The sequence below is a fragment of the Lemur catta genome, chromosome 7, assembly GCF_020740605.2.
Source record: "Lemur catta isolate mLemCat1 chromosome 7, mLemCat1.pri, whole genome shotgun sequence".
Lineage (NCBI taxonomy): Eukaryota > Metazoa > Chordata > Mammalia > Primates > Lemuridae > Lemur > Lemur catta.
The window spans coordinates 41164106-41182166 of record NC_059134.1 but is presented as its reverse complement, the minus strand read 5'-3'; the positions used below and the strand labels follow the sequence as shown (position 1 = coordinate 41182166).

At 41.6% G+C, this 18061-nt stretch overlaps 1 protein-coding gene across 1 annotated transcript in view; it reads left to right on the top strand.

Moving 5' to 3' along the window:
* PIWIL4 (piwi like RNA-mediated gene silencing 4) overlaps positions 1 to 18061 on the top strand; it is a 39943-nt gene that overhangs the window by 2809 nt on the left and 19073 nt on the right. Inside the window, exons 3-10 of the mRNA XM_045557100.1 lie at positions 444 to 575; positions 2735 to 2949; positions 5374 to 5495; positions 7212 to 7292; positions 8850 to 9047; positions 10892 to 11003; positions 15499 to 15622; positions 16687 to 16804. Coding sequence (XP_045413056.1) covers positions 444 to 575; positions 2735 to 2949; positions 5374 to 5495; positions 7212 to 7292; positions 8850 to 9047; positions 10892 to 11003; positions 15499 to 15622; positions 16687 to 16804 — 1102 coding nt within the window. The remainder of the gene's footprint in view (positions 1 to 443; positions 576 to 2734; positions 2950 to 5373; positions 5496 to 7211; positions 7293 to 8849; positions 9048 to 10891; positions 11004 to 15498; positions 15623 to 16686; positions 16805 to 18061) is intronic.

Sequence of the window (18061 nt, the reverse complement as noted above, 5' to 3'; positions counted from 1 at the left end):
AAATTAGCTGGACAACTAAAATATATATGTAGAAAAAATTAGTCGGGCATGGTGGCACATGCCTGTAGTCCCAGCTACTTGGGAGGTTGAGGCAGGAGGATCGTTTGAGCCCAGGAGTTTGAGGTTTCTGTGAGCAAGGCTGACACCACGGCACTCTAGCCTGGGTGACAGAGCAGGACTCTGCCTCAAGAAAAGAAAAAAAAAAAAAAAAAAGTGAGGACTAACTCAAGATCTGCTATTTCTAACAAAACATTTCATGCTTCCTTTACAATTTCCAATCTTTAGGCCAAAGACTTCTGTATAGTCACGAATATTTTCACAGTGTGGGCATGTTTTATTGAAAATCCCAAGTATTGATTGCAGATGCATTTTTGATATGGTAGTTGTTAACAATATCCCCAGAATTAAATATGAGGTATTACTGTGTTCTCCTTATGTTTTAGGTAAAGATGGTATATCTTCTGGTACTGTTGGAAGTACCTTCACAGAAAGAGGTGTGACAATCAGTCGGAACTTCATGGATTTGGATATCTGTACCAGGCAGAAATTGGCACATGTGAGAGACTGTAAAACAGGTATTTAGTCTTCATGTTAACTACTTTTTTAATGTTACTAAATCTTGCGTAAGGAATTTCAATTTCTAGATGTAAAATAAACAAGTTCATATATTTACTTAACAAATATTTATTGAACATCCACTATGTTCAAGACATTGTTAGACACTTTCTGCTTTTTAGCATTGATCTTCTCTTTTATTAATAGAAATAATAGCATCTTCCCCAAAACTGCATGTCACATTTGGAAAAGATTTTCTCCTTATACCTGGGGTGGGAATTAAAAAGATGCTTCTTCTCTTTCCCAAACTTTACCCTGTGTGGGGAATAATACCCCTTCTGGACTTGAGCTGTAAAGAGAAAGACATGAGCTATTTGGGGAATTCTTCACCCAAATTCCAAATACCTAAAATTGCTTGCACGATTGTAGGTATATTTATTTTCTGGGAAGTAGGTCTCTTGTTTTCATTGGATTCTCAAAAGGCTTTGTGGTTCCCTCTCAAAAGTTAAGACTCACTGATGGAAATCTGTGTCTTTCAAACTTTTTAAAAACCAGACAGCAGAATAAGAAATCAATATATTATTATCCAGCATACACACACTGCACACACACGGTCAGAGCAAACGTTTCATGAAACAGTGCTTGCCCTTACTACATGCCAGGCACTCTGTTCCTTTCTGTTGTATTCTGCTCTTTTCATTAAACATGCGATTGACCTCACTTAGTTTCATAATTGCCGCACAAATGGGGCGCAGCTGCAATTTGAAAACACTAATGTAGATGATCTTGAAGGGTCTGTCTAGCTCTGACGTTCTAGGCTGACTTCTTTTTGTCCATTTTTATGAGCAGCTAAAATATGTTGCCATTTCCTTGGTATTTGGGAGAACAAAAGACAGCTTTTTCTTAACTAAAATAGCACAATGATATCTTGTTCCTACCAGATGTACACCCCAGGTTGAAGCTGAGGAAATAGTAAGACACACATGATACCTCTTCTTCCTCACCACCTCAGGGGCTCATGTTTCCACTTCCTCCATGAGAAAAGCTAAATAGTGCCGATTGGATGTCACTCTTTTCTGTAAGATAAAAACTGGGTGATTCCCTGTAAGGAGAAGTGAGAAGTACTGAGCACTATCCGAGTACATTGTGGCCATCTCTGATTTTGTTGTGTAGATGACAATATTTAAGATGGGAATAAAAATTTCTGTAGGGGCTGGAGTTCCCAGAAGCACACATGGCCTCCAAGTGCCTACAGGAAATAGAAGCCCAGAGGCCCAGTCTGTTTTCATACAGGAAAGATGCAATTCCTTCCTCTCTCCCCAGCTCTCTCCTCAATCTCTGAGGGTCTTCTCTGGGGTCGTACAGTGGTGTAACCACTGACTCAACTTTTTCAGAATTTTTAGAAGTATGATTAACTTTTGATTATCTGGATTTCCCAGAGGCTAGGGGTTGTATTCCTGGTAAAAACTGGATGGTTTCTTTTTTTTTGAGAGAGAGAGAGAGTCTCGCTCTGTCACCCCAGCTAAAGTGCAGTGGCGTCATCACACCTCACTGCAACCTCCAATTCCTGGGCTCAAGCGATCCTCCTGCCTCAGCCTCCCAAGTAGCTGGGATTATAGACACTCGCCACTATACCTGGCTAAGTTTTCTACTTTTTGTAGAGACAGGGTCTCGCTCTTACTCAGGTTGGTCTCGAACTTCTGAGCTCAAGCAATCCTCTTGCCTTGGCCTCCCAGAGTGCTAGGATTATAGGCGTGAGCCACTACGCCCGGCCTGGACAGTTTCTTATAATATGAGGGTAGCATAATTTCAGAGCAGCATCTGAAAATATTATTGCAGCTAGCTGATTTGAATTGCAGAGAATGAGATCTAGAAGGCAAGCTTTGGAAGGAGTCCCAGGGTAGTTGAGTTTGGATGCATCTCTTCTCCCAAGGACAAGAATGTCAGTGTCTGCTCCTATGTTCTTATGAGGCCTGCTTTACACATGATCCTGTCTTAACTCCCAACAATGTTATCAGGCTGCAAGTTTTAGAGTTTCTCTTATGTCACTGAGCAAAAATCTTTGCTTTACAGCAACTGCTATACATATGCCAATAAGTTTTTTTAAAATGATGTGATTAATTAACATGTGTGAGGGTTTTTTTTGGTAAAAAAATTGTTTTTTATTTGTCTTCCTCAGGTTCCAGTGGAATACCTGTGAAACTGGTTACAAACCTCTTTAGTTTAGATTTGCCCCAGAACTGGCAGCTATACCAGTACCATGTGACGTATGTTCCAGATTTAGCATCTAGAAGGCTGAGAATTGCTTTGCTTTATAGTCACAGTGAGCTTTCCAACAAAGCAAAAGCATTCGATGGTGCCATCCTTTTTCTCTCACAAAAGCTAAAAGAAAAGGTATAGTATATATATAACCTGAGCTTTTGTACCCCCATAATAAGCTGAAATTAAAAAAAAAGAAAAGGTATAGTATGGTTAATTTTCTCACTATGTGCTTGTGAATATATATACATATATATTAGTATTTAAAAGATTAGTTGATTTTTCTGACAGTTGGAACAAGTGTTTGGCTCACTCGTTTCCTGTTCCCTGTTCCCTTGCCTGGGAGCTACAAGACTTCCTAATTAAGACTTCACCAGTAATTGCTTTCCTAATTAAAGAGCTGATGGTCTGGTATTTTAAAAATAAGAGCCATAAGTGTCCTTGAAATAGCCATCATTTAAAACCTTCTCCTCAAATAGGCAAGACTTTAAGAAACACCATTTAGCCTGTGGCTTCAAAGCTTTAAATTCTGCTTTTGTTGCTCCTACACACTTGTGCCTGTGTAGCCAAAGGATTTTCCACCAATCTCTGCTTCAAGACCTCATTTATTTCAGGACTTGCTCCATCATATGAAATACGAGTTCTTTATAACCATTTTAAAAGTATTTTTTAAATGTGACCATTGGAAATGGCAATTGGATGTTTCATATTCCTTTATCCATTGTTTTTACACTTTCAGTGTTTTCAGTATTAAAGATGCTGGTATTGATGTTTTTATCATATGCTTTGTTCTAAAATAATATTAAAATTACTATAAGAAAAAAACCCATTTTCTTTATGAAAAATTAAAACAAAGCATTGGATTAAAACTTTATGCTTCTATCCCTTGGGAAACATAGTCCTCTCATTCAACATTTTGAATGGTATGATACGAATAGCATAGATTTAGACTCCAGGCAAGTTTTTGTGAATTTCCTCAGGAAATGTGTTTCTGAGCACTCTTGGGGCCTTTACTCTTTCAGGAGACCCTGAGATTTGTAGGAGCTACTTGAGCGATGATTTCATCTGGATATGGAACTGTAAAATCATACCATATGGCTATAAATTTAATGGCTGAGAAAATCTGTAATTTTAGAAACACTTTTATTCACCATAAGTCCTTATTAATCCTTCAGTATTTTGTCCTTGGACCAGATGTGGATAGCATGTTAATATTGGCTTCTCATACTTAACTGATATATTTTACATGTGTTGTTATCATTAAAGATCATCGTGTTTTGTGGATACATTCATAGCAATAGTTTAGAAATTTAGACATGTTAAAATTATTATATACCAACCTTGAACAGTCTAGCTTACTTCAATTGTGCCTATCCAGAATGGAGAAATTTTACTCTACTGATGCTAGGAGTAAGTTCATACTACTCATTCTCATCTAAAATGAGCGTGTGATATATGTCAAACACCTTCTTGGTGCTGGAGATGGAGTCTAATGAGGCAGGTGAGGAGACAGACTGTTAAAAATGTGGTAGGGGCAAAATACGTAAATGCTTGTTAATTAACTGACTCCTTATAATTCCTTATCCTTTTGAAAAATCTCTGATCACTGTTTGATATTTATTGACTGATTTGTGCATTCTTTTATTTCAAAAGCGTATACTAAATCCTGTCTGGTTCAAGAAGCTTTTTAGTTGGGGAGCTCTTATAGAAACCTTCTTATGCATTCATTATATTACTAGACAATTGTTCTGTTATAAGAACACTGGGATTTCTCTAGACCTTTCAAAAATTTATGAAATCAGATTTTCTGTCTATTCTAACTTCTACCACTTTCTCCTTTCTCTCCCCATGTTTACTGTCCCTCTTGTCTGTCACCACTCTGTTGCTTTTCTCCTCTCTGCTTTTCTAGAAACTTTTGAGAGACTCTCCTCTGGAATCCATGAACTTGGGATGGGCAGGGTAGCCCATTAATAGGCTTCTGGGCATCCCTGACCCCCCTGAAAATGGGTACATTATGTACACTGTTGTGGTATATACATGTGTAAAACTTCCTTAAGGAGAATGTCTGTAACTTTCATCAGACTCTCAGAGTAATTCAGGACCCATCTCCCTCCTACCCCCAAAAAAGTCAAGAACCACTTGCTCTGTAATTTTCTTTGAATCAAATCTTTGATGGCTTTGGTTCTCCCTTAAGAAGTTAGAGAGTTATGTTGCTTACTTATTTATTTTAAAATTTTGGGGGGATCAGACCACTTTATTGAGGGGACCTGGGGACAGGGAGCAAAGAAGAGTGTAGAACAATGAGATCCAATGTCTTTGGCCAGGCTGGGACCTCCCAGGCTTTACAGATGGCGAAAGCTGTGTTGCTTTTTTAGGATTAAGAAGATACAGAGGAAAAAACTCTCCAAACATAATGTAATGATTAGATTATTACTCATATACTAACACCTGCAGTTATGTTTTTATTAATGCGTATAAATTGTGATGGCTTTATAATGTCTACATTTTGCACACTTGGGGATAATTTGTGGCGTGCGCATTAAGTACCTCTTTTCCCAGGTCACAGAGCTGTCAAGTGAAACTAAAAGAGGTGAGACTGTGAAGATGACTATCACTCTGACCAGTGAGCTGCCGTCGAGCTCCCCCGTGTGCATCCAGGTCTTCAATATCATCTTCAGAAAGTAAGGCCCTGGAAACGTGAATTAATAGGAGCTAATGATACCACCTTTCAGCGTAGAGCCTGGGCATTAAAATATCAACCATTTTGTAAGCAACATGCCAGGAACAATGTCATCTTCAGGGCGTTTTTCACGTACTTTCACTTGAGTGATAAGGTGCAACACAATCCATCACAGCCTCTTGGTGGCACAAACCGTTACTGTCCAGTATTATCCAAGTTGAGGAAGGACATATTTTTCATGTCTCACTGTAGCAGGGAGGGTGCCTTTTTCCTTTTCCTTTTCTTCTTTTTCTATACTCCCTCCCACCCTTCACCCCGGGACTATAAAAAGGTCACTGTGTTTGACTAAGCAAGCCGAAGGATTTGTTTTTTTTCCTGGCTGATTGATTTGGGATGGAAAAGACCATCGCCATCTGCATATGGCCCTGGCTCTGCCCTCGGTCCTTTCCCTTCCCCTTAGGCACACGGTTGTAACCTGGCCTGTCAGTGTTCTTCAGACTGGTCCAAAGATGACGTGCTCCAAAGTCATCTCGGGGGTGGAGCAGAGTTCCATAAAACGCAGATTCCCTGGCCCCTCACTGAACCTAGTTAGTAAACAGAATTGCACAGGCAGGGTTGGAAAATCCATAGTTTTGGGATACACTAAAGCTTGAGAACCCCCATATTGCATGCTGCTAGTGGCATCATTAGGATGATCTGGCCAGGAACCTTCGAGGCCAGCCCTTTGCTCAACAGTGGCCACTGGAGAGGATGAGACTGGGGAAGTTTGGGGATTTGCTGAGTAGTTGGGGCACATAAAGGAACTTCCCCCACACAGACGCACCGTTTCGTCAGATGTCTGGTTCAGGTTCTGCGTAACAGCTCTTCAGAAGACACTCTGGCCTGTGTCCTCCTGAGAGGAGACTGTTAAACCAGCTGACATTCAGAAGATGCTTTTCAGTGACAAAGCTCTTTCACTTGTGTTTGATCTTACTCGATCCTCACTAGGGCACCCTGAGGCAGGTACTATCCAAATCCCCATTTTACAGATAAGGAGGCTGAGGCTCAGTAACATTTGGTAGCCAAAACCACAGTTCAGACCCCTGTTTTCTTTTCTTTTTTTTTTTTAATTTATTTTCTTTTTTCATTTAATAACTTATTTCTTTTCTTTTTTTATCTTTTTTCTTTTGCCTGCTGCTCTATGGGTTGGAAGGACCCCTGTTTTCTGACTCAAAAGTCCCCATGTTTCCCCCTTGCACTGGGCATCCTCACATTAGTGCTGTCTCAGATTCCTAAGGTGGCTGAGATCAGTTGCTGAAGTCCTGGCTACTTGGCAGCACTGGGGAGTCTGAGCAGCTTCGCTGGGAAAAGCCTCCTTGTCCCAAAATAGGGAAGAGTCCAGAAGAGGCTTCAGACCTGGCTTGTCTCACCCCATCCGGGCTCACCAGAACATTACAGCCACGGTCATATGCATTGGTAATTGACCACATATTTATATTGCAGTTAAGCTCAGACAGATAGAAATAGTTTCAGCTGTATCATTCTCAACTATGAAGAAGTGGTAGTTCTTATGTATACACTCACATGTATATTTAGTACCTAAACCTTCCAGTGCTATGAGAATGAGAGTTCTATACTTGCTATATATTCTTATCATTATGTTCAGCAAGGGTACAAACTTAGAATTACACTATTGTTGACTGATACTTACCAAAAATTCAAAAAAATATCCTTGCAGGATCTTAAAAAAGTTGTCCATGTACCAAATTGGACGGAACTTCTATAATCCCTCAGAGCCAGTGGAAATTCCCCAGCACAAGTAGGTTTATTTCTATTTTCTGTTACTCTGAAATTGTTATGATGTGTGCAACGTAATTTATGATGCAGTATTATACCATATGCCTCCTATGAGAGACTCTGCGTTATGAAATGTAATGGATTTTTTTAATTTTAAAGTTTCTTTTTTTATAGAATGGTGAATGTGAATGTGAAGCTAGCAGCCTGCTTTCTTATATTAGTGTGCTAGATCATTATCATAAATCCTAGAAGGGATAGAGAAACTGAATTTTCTGTGTATAACACATAATAATGAAAGCAGAATAGGCTGTATTATGTTATAACACATAGTTGATGCTCCGTTTTCTTGTTGAAAGGAAGTCAGCAGAGGCAGGGTGGTTGACATGAAATCATTGGGTAAACAGAGGTCAGACCGAGAAGCCAACCAAACTACCCTGGTGAGAGATAGAGCTGTTATGAACACTTGCAGAATTTCCACCCTAAACTGGGAATTCGATGCTGCAGACAAAGTGGTCAACCATATCTTGAACTGGTTGTTACTTAACTCTTAAAATACTGTGGTCATGTTAAAGATGGAGAAGCAACTGGTAGCCCAAAGACAGATACATAAAGGGAGAAGTGCATAAAAGATGGGAAGTGGAGATGGGGTGTTTGGCCTTCTGTCAGGTGGAGGAAGAATGATGGGTTTTCCATATGTTCATTCAAAGTGCGAGAGTTGTCTCTCCAAAGCATTCTATTATCTGTCCCTGCCACTTATTTCTCCACCTGGATTAGAAATTCTCGTAGTCTGGGGTTGTGCTAAACTGCAGTCAGTGCTCAATGCACATGCTTGTCCTGAAGGCTGGCTTAGTGTCACAGTGAATTAGGTCCACAAAAGACATGCTGGAGTGATTTTTTAAAAAATGTATGCCTATTCTTTCATGCCATTACTATAACTTCCTATTCAAGACTTTTTTAGTCTGTGTGGGAAGGAACTATGCTCAGGTTCCTATTGTATATCTGTTGATGGTGTCACTTCTGTATTTCTTCATCTCATTATTAAGTCAGTTCACTGCCCCCACCCTTTGAGTCTGGGTGCTTTTCTGAACCTAGATGTTTTTATGCTGAGTCAGCTCACTCCATACGTGTATTATTCCTACAGCTGTTGTTTCCAACCAGGGGCATTTTTGCCCCCCTCCTCCGACATTTGGTATTGTCTGGAGACATTTTTGGTTGTCACAGCGGGGGGCTGCTACTGGCATCTAGTGGGTAGAAGCCAGGGTTGCTGCTAAACATCCTACAATGCACAGAACAGCCCCTGGCAAAGAATTTTATGTAGCCCAGTCCAAAGGTCAGTAGTGTTAAGAATGAGAAACTCTGATTTGTAGTAATATATTTTATCCTAAATGAATGTTTAAAGACACTCCAGGTGAAAATAAAGTTTTTAGTCAGTAACTGGAAGAAATCAGACTAAAGAAAAAAATTATAAGATCTAGAGAATAGAATGAAAAATCACTGTTTAAAATCTTTATTGTTTTTCTGGTATAACATTTAAAATATTCATTTTTTTGTTTTTTAATTTTATTTTTTTGTTTTGAAGATTATCCGTTTGGCCTGGTTTTGCCATTTCTGTATCCCAGTTTGAAAGTAGGCTCCTGTTCAGTGCTGACGTGTGTTATAAAGTCCTCCGGAATGAGACGGTTCTGGAATTCATGACTGCTCTCTGCTGCAAAACTGGCCCGTCCTGCTTCATCCAGACGTGTGAGAAACAACTGATAGGGCTCATTGTCCTCACAAGGTAAAAGCCTGCATCTGAATAAACTTTTCTCCAGACAATCAATTATTTATGGTATTTGGGAACAGGGATAGGTTGGAGCATAGGCCTGACCACAGATCTGATCCATTTACTCATCTGTTTAGAAGGTCTGCCTGTTCTCAGTTGTCTGGAGTCCAGACGTGTTTGTGTGACATTCTGGACGGTCCATCAACTGCCGTGGTCCCAGATTCCCTCTTGGGGTACCCTTGCCTCCACTACCCCACTGTCTAGTCTGCCCACCAACAGCCTGCACTCTGCTGCTTCAATTCAGTTCAATTCAGTTGCCTGGATTCCCCACCCCCAATTCTGCCTTTTAAATTTTGACTTCCACAAAGCTCAGCTCTAATGTCACCCCTTTCCAAAGCCTCCACTTGCCCACCCAGTTGGAATTATTCATTTCCCTCCCCGGACTGCTCCCATAGCACTTGGCTCATAGCCACCTCGGTATGGCCATTTTATTTCACGTTGTTATCTCACGGGGCAGAACTTCAGGTCCTCGTCTCACCTCCTCTGTAAGAGTCTGAGGTCTTTTAGTCTGAGACTGATTTTACTTCTTTGCAAACCTCTAGGTTTGTCTATATGAAATTTGCCTTCAGTGAACATTGAACTGAATTAAACACAGGCAGATTAGGTGACTTCCCAAGTGCTATTAATAAGACGCCCACCCTATACTGCTGCTAATCCAAGACTACTTCTTTGAGGGGATGTGTTAGCATTCTGGTCTGGGTTAGAATTTCCACTTAAAGTAGTTTTTCTGGGTTATATAGCAGAGAGGTGGGACTGGCTGAGTTCCCACTACCTGGGAGAAGGCCACCCTCTTATGCGCCTGTCATGATCTTGACGGATTAGCTTGTCACATTTCAAAGGCACCTTGCAAGGACCAAGAACTCTGGAGAAGCCTGCTGTGGAGGTTTCTGTCCCAAAGCTGGGCAGCCTGTAAGGACATTCCAGGCCACATGGTGCTGGAGGGGGACGGAGCTTAGAATAATCTTAGCTGACTTGTTTTGTAGTTTTGCCAAGGGCCAGCCCTAGCTAGGATGTTAAGCAGCTGTGGTTGGCTGATCAGCCCCTTTTGGTGCTTTTTCTGAGAAAGACCACCTGGGGGCTCAGGAACTCTCTGTGACACCAGAAGCTGATGGGAAAGTTTTGAGCAATGCTTTGGCCTTTGCACATTTAAGAATGATTTAAGGCCGGGCGCAGTGGCTCACGCCTGTAATCCTAGCACTCTGGAAGGCCGAGGCGGGTGGATCTCTCGAGGTCAGGAGTTCGAGACCAGCCTGAGCAAGAGCGAGACCCCCGTCTCTACTAAAAATAGAAAGAAATTATCTGGCCAACTAAAAATATATACAGAAAAAATTAGCCGTGCATGGTGGCACATGCCTGTAGTCCCAGCTACTGGGGAGGCTGAGGCAGAAGGATTGCTTGAGTCCAGGAGTCTGAGGTTGCTGTGAGCTAGGCTGACGCCACGGCACTCACTCTAGCCCGGGCAATAAAGCGAGACTGTCTCAAAAAAAAAAAAAAATGATTTACCTGAAGTTAGAGTGTCTGTCAGTGACAAAAATAAACTGTGGGCTAATGACTTTCCCATAGGTTTTGTTGGAATACTGACAGAGGTCCTCCTACATACTGAAGAATTAAGTCACACTCTGATAAGAGCTGATCATTACCAAAAAAAGGGAATACTCTTGTCTTACAACATTTTGCAATTTTTGACATTCTGGAATCTATCTTATCCTTTGAATTAAAAGTGTGTTTAAGTATAATAGCTGCTCATCTTAGATGATTTGGAAAGTTTTTTTCTTTAAGAGACTTCTTGCATTTACTAGATACAATAACAAAACCTATCGCATTGATGACATTGACTGGTCGGTGAGGCCCACGCACACCTTTCAGAAGCGGAATGGCACTGAGATCACCTATGTGGATTACTACAAGCAGGTAGGACGTTTTCTTCCTTCGTCCTCAGCTCCTTTCCTCTTAGCTCCTGTTCTCTTCTACGCCCAACAAGTGCCCAGGTGGTCAGGCCGAGGCTGCCTCCTACTTGATTCTTGCACTGTCCCTTCTCCTCTGTCCCCACCACTCCTGTCGTCTCCTGGTGACCCTCATCCTGCCTCCTTCCTCCTATAAACTCAGTCATCTCCCTTAAAAGTATATCTGATCATGTCGCTTCCAAGGTTAAAGCATTTCCATGTCTCCTACCTCCGCAGGAGCCACATATAAGCTCCTTGGCAGAGTCGCTATGACCCTTTATGATGTGTCCACACCCTGCCTCTCCAGCCTCATCTCTTGCCACTCCCCTCTTCCCTCCCTGTGCTTGGCTGGACTCGCCTTTTGGGGTTCTGTGACTCAGTTTCTCCCCCGTGAATTTTCACACACATTGCTTCCTCTTCCTGCATACCCTGTCCCAGCCAGACAAACACTAAACTTCCTGCATACTGTTTCCCAGTGAAACAAACACTTCCACGCTCAGCTCCCCCACACCAGTCAGCTCTCAAGGGAGCCCCACGGTGCTCCTCCCAGGCCGCTCCCTACACTTAGCTGCATCCGGTCATCACAGGCACCACACGAATGGTCTGACCTGCCTCCTGGGACCTTGGGCTCTTGGGGGCTTGAGCTCTTTATTTCCGGACACCCAGGGCTACCACAGTGCTTTGTGCAGAGCAGATACTCAAGAGGCGTTTATGGATGGAATCTCCTGCTGCCTCTGGATGCGCCGTTCACATTTATCACAGCTATGCCTGCCCCCGCTGTCGTGCTCGGTGCCTTTCAGAGGCGCCTTCTCTAATGTACAGTCATATGCAGGTCCCCGAATCTCATGGATGTTTTAAAAAACAACAAACAAAACCCAAAACCCTTCCTTGATTTTTAGAAAGTCACCCACACTAGCTTCAAACACATTTTCAGTTCTTCTTTCCTGAAATCTCAGCACTCTGGCACGTGGCTCTGCTGCTATAGAAATAGCTCTATAAAGGTCAGATTCAGTTACTGTTCTTTTGTTTTTTTTGGAGGAATAAAAACATTTTATCTATGTATTCAGAATTACACACAAGTTACCTTTACAGTTCAATTTACTATATAGAAATCATTTGGGTTTTATATTTTCAGTTAAATTTTGAACTGAGGTTGAGTTGCTGTTCTTTTCCTTAAGGGGCTTTTGGTGGCACTTGATACTGTGACCCCTCCCACCTGAAGGAATTGACAACTTCCTTCCTTGACTCCTCGGACACACCCCTGTGGTTCTCTGCTCAGTTTCAGATTGCTCTAGCTCTAGTCTCCTTTGATGGTTTCCTTTCTACTTTGCCCCACAAGTTACCATTAACGAATGGTTCCCTCATGTAAAACCTATTCTTTGTATTTTGAGATGGCTCACAGAGTGTTTTTGCATTGCCCTCGTTCCCAAGTGATATGTTCATCTCCATTTTCAGAACATGTTTGCATGCGTATCCTGCAGGCGTCTCAAACTAACATAGTTCAAACTGAGTTCATTCTCTTTCCCCTTTCTGTTTCTCCTTGGGAATGTTGCAGCGCAGTTAGGAATCATTTTGTTTTCTTCCTCTTCTTCACTGTGTCCTTTGTCCTCAAATTATTTCTGGGACCCATCCCTCCTCCCCAGCCGTGTTCCCACTGCATTACTGCAGGACCTCTCACGGGTCCCCTCTGGGGCAGGTTCTGCAGTCACTCCTCGTGGTCGCCTTGCCCAGTTCTCTCCTCACGGTGATCCATCATCCTCATGGCCACCAGAGAGATCTTTCTGAAGTGCTGCCCAGAAATGTGGCTAAGAGCACAAGCTCTGAAATAACCTTGGGTAAATCACTAAACCTGGAGGGTCGTCTGTAAAGGGAAGTTCTCTCTCTACTTTCGTGGTGCAGTGTGAGCACTGGACAAGATAATAGTGCATGCGGAGCGTTTCTTAGGTGCTGGCATATTGTGAGCACCGGGCGAATAGTGGAGACCCTTCCCCTCCTTCCCATCCTCCCCTTCTTTCACTCTAGCATCGCACCGTTTGACCCCATCCCCCTTTCAGCCTCATCTCCCTCGGCATCTTCCCCCCATGCCCCCCCACCCGTGGACTCCATGCTGTCACCACCTGCATCCACTCACTGGTCACTACACGCTCCTCAGCATTTGTGCGTGTTCACTCGTCATCTGCATGAAGCCACGCTGTGCCTCTCTCCTTCACACTAGGTCAAATCCTAGCTTCAGGGTCACGTGTGAAGTCTTCTCTGACTCTGCTTTCTGTCACACACACAGAAGACCTACCTGTTCTCTTCTCCAAGCACCTGGGCCCTGGATCACATTGCTTCGAGAACACCTCTTCCTTGTAGAACAGGGAGGGCATTTGGCTAATCTTTGATGCATAGTACCTGGTGAAGCATGTTGTGCATAAAATGTGCTCTGTGTGTGTTTATGAAACCCACAATGTGTTAAACATTTGGGTTTCTTTCCTGCATGATTAAATTTGTTCTTATTTGAACAGATGTATTTTAGGGCCTGTGGCATTCTGAAAAGAGAATCATGGTAAAAATCCCACTCACTTTTTTGTAATGAGTTGTGGTTCACTGCATATATATCGTCATTAGGGAGAAAAAGAAAGAAAATTGTGTAACGTCTAGTATGTCCTCCTCGCTGTCCCGTGAAAGGAAGACTGAATTATTATGTTGTCAGTCTTCAAAGTGGAAGACATCCTGCTTTTGACCTTTTGTATTTCTCTATTTTATCTTATCATGAAACATATTTTTAAATGCTAAGAAAAGTGGGGCAAGGGAGAGAGTCAAAAATCACCTTATGACAGCGGCTTAGTGGCTTAGTGGGTAGAGCTCTTGGCCATGCTCCAGCTAAATAGAACACCCTCATCCTGGAGCAAGCCCCAGTTTTGCTTGTGCTATTGCCTGAGACTCTCCATGCTCCTGCATGTTCTGCAAGGTTTTCTCTTGGCCTCTGCCTCTGTGAAGCCTTCCCTGATTTACCAGCCATAAACTGTTTCACTACCAGCCCCTTCTGTTCCTCTCCACCTCGCCAGCCCAGGGATCCAGTACTAAATTGTGTAACAAGCAGAGTCTGAAGAGACAAATCCTGAGCCAGCTAATTTCCAGTTATGGGGCCTTGGGAAAGTTGTTTAATTTCTCACAGTGTTTCTTCATCTATGAAGGGGATGATAATAGTATCTGTTTCATAGGTTTGTTAAGATTAAATGAAGAAAAATATAAATGCTTAACATATCATTGTTCGTGCTTCTCATCTGCCTCCCTTTGTAATTAATGTATTTATGTGTAAAGGCAGAGACTGTGCCTCTTTCATCCTCATGTCCGCTGTACTTCCTGGAATACAGTAGGCATGCCATGTGTACTGAATTAATGAAGTCATGTATGAAAGCTCTCTTTTGATAGAATGCTTCTCCAAGCTTTTTAGCCATAGGGTTACTTGCACTCGCCACTTTAAAATGAGATTCCTGAAATGTTTTTTATTTGAATGACTAAAAGTCTTTTGAAATAGAAAATGCTCACATCTTACTTCCTTAGTTATATTAATAATTATTGATGTCAGCATCACATAGTGCCCAGGCCTTTTATAAATGATAATCCCAGTTGTGTTGTCGTTAGTGTTGAGTAAATTATACTGGAAATGAGTGTGAATTGTAACCTTTGCTGTTGGAAGGTAAGAGAACTTTTGGCAAGGTGAGAACATTGGAATTTGAGTCTAGGAAGGGAAAGGGAGCAGGGTATGAACTAACAACTGCCGAGGACTCACTATAAACTGGACACCGGGCTAGTGGTTTACACAGTGTATCTGTGAGCTGCTGTTATCCTTGTTTCATAGATGAGGAAAGGCAAGTAACTTGCCTAGTGTCACAGCCCAAGCAAGTGCAAGAGCTGGGGACCAAATTCACATTTGTCAGACTTCAGAGCTGCTTGCCTGTGGCATCCTATTATCCTGGAAGTTAAGGACAGTCATGCTGTTTGGGGGAATCTGAGGTTGACTCAATAAAACCCTTGCCTCCAACTTGCATATAGACATTTTCAAAATGAACACAGATGTTTAGACCAGTGAGTTAAGCATGGGCAGTCTGCCTTCGTCATCAGGAGTGGAAATGCTGGCTTGAATCGGCCCCAGTGGGGTCACTGAACTTTGCATGGAACCAGCTGGAGACTATTCTGAATCTGGCTGAAACCCAGAGAGCACGGAAATGATATATTTTTTTTAATGGTGTTACATTATGAAAGAAAATAATTAAAATAATTAAACTGGCTCTCATATAAAAGATAGGTACTGGGAAGAAAGTACAAATGAGTAGGTAACCATGGATTTTTTTTTCTCCACTGAAAAGATTTGCTTATATATTCGTTTTGGGATCGCCTTGTTGCTTATAAGCAAAGATGCTCATCTTGCAGTGTTTCCACATTAACTTTTCCCTCATTAATCTTGCATTTTATAGCAATATGATATTACTTTATCTGACCTAAATCAGCCAATGCTTGTTAATCTGTGGAAGAGCAAGAGAAATAACAACACTGAGGCTCAGCTTGTGCACCTGGTACCCGAGCTCTGCTTTCTAACAGGTAACGTTTGCGAGTTGTAACTGTCAGGCTCCTGGGCACAGGCTGAGGATACGAGGCAGCGGGCAGAAGCTCCTTGAGTTAGATGAAGGCCAGAGCATTAATTTAACCCATGGAGTATGGGCCTTTTAAGTAATTGTTCAGTAGTAGAGACAAGTGCAGGGAATAGAGTGCCCTTTGGGATCTGTTTTCTTTGACTCAGATGTTCCTTTTGTTACTTTGATGTAAAATATGCCCCCTGAAATTTTCTTAATATTGAGCTGCTCTTTGCCATTATTTGAACTTCACTAATACAGGAAGTGATATGACTTTGATTTTCTTTGGTTATGTTGTTAAGTGGTGCCGGCATGATCCTTATTATTTTTTTTTTGCATGAGCTCCCGGAAGGTAATCCTCACCATACAGTAGAATGTGCATAACTGGCTTGAGCACTTTTAATAATGTTCATTTGACTAACAGGGTGGGTCTAGGAAGGGAGGACTTTCTACTTTTTACATTTCTGTACTTCTTGAATCAGGTATGATGTGTATCTGCTTATTTTGCAATTAGAAAAATTAATAAGGATATAATCCTTGAAGGAAGGAGTGATCATTCTTAGTGGTGTTTAGATACCATAGATACCCACAGCCAAATATGGCAGCCACTAGCCATGTGAGTGTGTTGAACACTTGAAATGTGACTAGCTCGACTGAAAGACTGGGAGGAGATGTGCTGTGAGCACAGAAAACAGACCAAATTTCAAAGCGTTAATACGAAAAAAAAAAAAAAACTATCTCATCAATTTTTTAATGTTGATTACATGTTGAAATGATAATATATGTTAGATATATTGGGTTAAATAATGTATACTACTTAAATAATTTCATCTGTTTCTTTTTGGCTTTTCTTGATGTGGCTACTAGAAAATTTCTAATACTATCTGTGGTTTTAATTTCTGTTGCACAGTGCTATACAGACACGGTGAATCTGATTCAGTTCAAGTGGAAACATTTATTTAAACGGTACCTGAGATGAGCTGGGGTTGCATATGTTCATTTTTTCACTTTGTTTTCTTTTGCATTTCGTAGGGATGACTGACCAGGCAGCCTCTGATTTTCAGCTGATGAAGGCTGTGGCTGAAGAGACGCGTCTGGGTCCCTTGGGCCGGCAGCAGCGCCTGGCCAGGCTTGTTGACAACATCCAGAGGTACTGGGTCACCGTGCTGAGACCACCTGCACCCGTCCCATGGCCGAGCTTGTAGAATGGGATAATCTATGTAACACTTCATTCCTTGATGGAAATGTCTCATTCTTCCTGATTCAGAGCAAAGAGCTTTTGAATTGTGCTGTCCATAGCCCAGAGCTTCGTCTGAGAGGCCTGAAGACTAGTGAGTTGAGGGGAAGTGTCGAGGGCCGTGCTGGTAGGAACACCACCTCCCCCCACCTAGACAGCCCTGCGTTCATCCCTTTCATAAATTGAGGCCTGGATAAAATTTTGAAGGAAGAAAAGGGTTATAATCTAAAAAGAACAATAAAAACCGCCAAACAAATGAACAAACAAACGCCCCGGGGCCCCTAATATTCAGGGTCAAGAATGTTCAGATCTTAATATAGTGGCCTCCGCAGACTGAATGTTGGGAAAACCCCACTATGTATTCTTTAAACCAGAGAAACCTTTGTGCCCTTTGGTTCAGTCATCTGATTCTCAGACTATGTTCCTGCCCATATTTATGACAGTTTGCTGGAACCTGTGGTGGGAAAATTGAGTTTCTCCCCTGTGACCTCCTAAAACAGCACTGTCTAGTGCAGCCCCACGTGGCTGCTGGGCACTCAAAATGTGTCTCATGACACATCTTGAAATGATAACTTTTTAGGTTTATTGGGTTAAATAATATATATTTTTAAAATAACTTCACTTATTACTTTTTACTTTTTTTAAGGCAGCTACTAGAAAATTTAAAATTACTTATGTGGCTTGTTTTATATTTCTATTGAATTATATTGTTGTGGAATGGTCATCTTTCTTTAAAACTTTTTTTTTAAAGTAATATGAGCTCATAGGAGGAATTTGGAAATTTACATAAGCAAAAAGAAAGAGAGAGTGTGTGTGTGTCAGTAAATATTTGATAAATGAAAAAATTACAATGGAAGAATGGTGTATATTCTTTCAGATATTTGCAAATGCATATAATCCTGTTCTTTTTAGGAAAATGGCATAGTACCATACATCGTGTTTTATAACTTGCATTTTTCACTCAAAGGTTTTTCTTAAACGTTTCCATATGATGAAGGTGCATCTCTATTATCATGCTAGTGGCTTCTGAGTTTCCATTTCATGGATACACTTTCTGTGGTTTATTCTGGACCACGCCCAGACTTATCCTTACGTGAGAAGAGTTTCCTGGTTCATTTCCCTGATACAGGGCTGTGGATTAGTCTTCCTTATGCATCTACCTGCTACCTT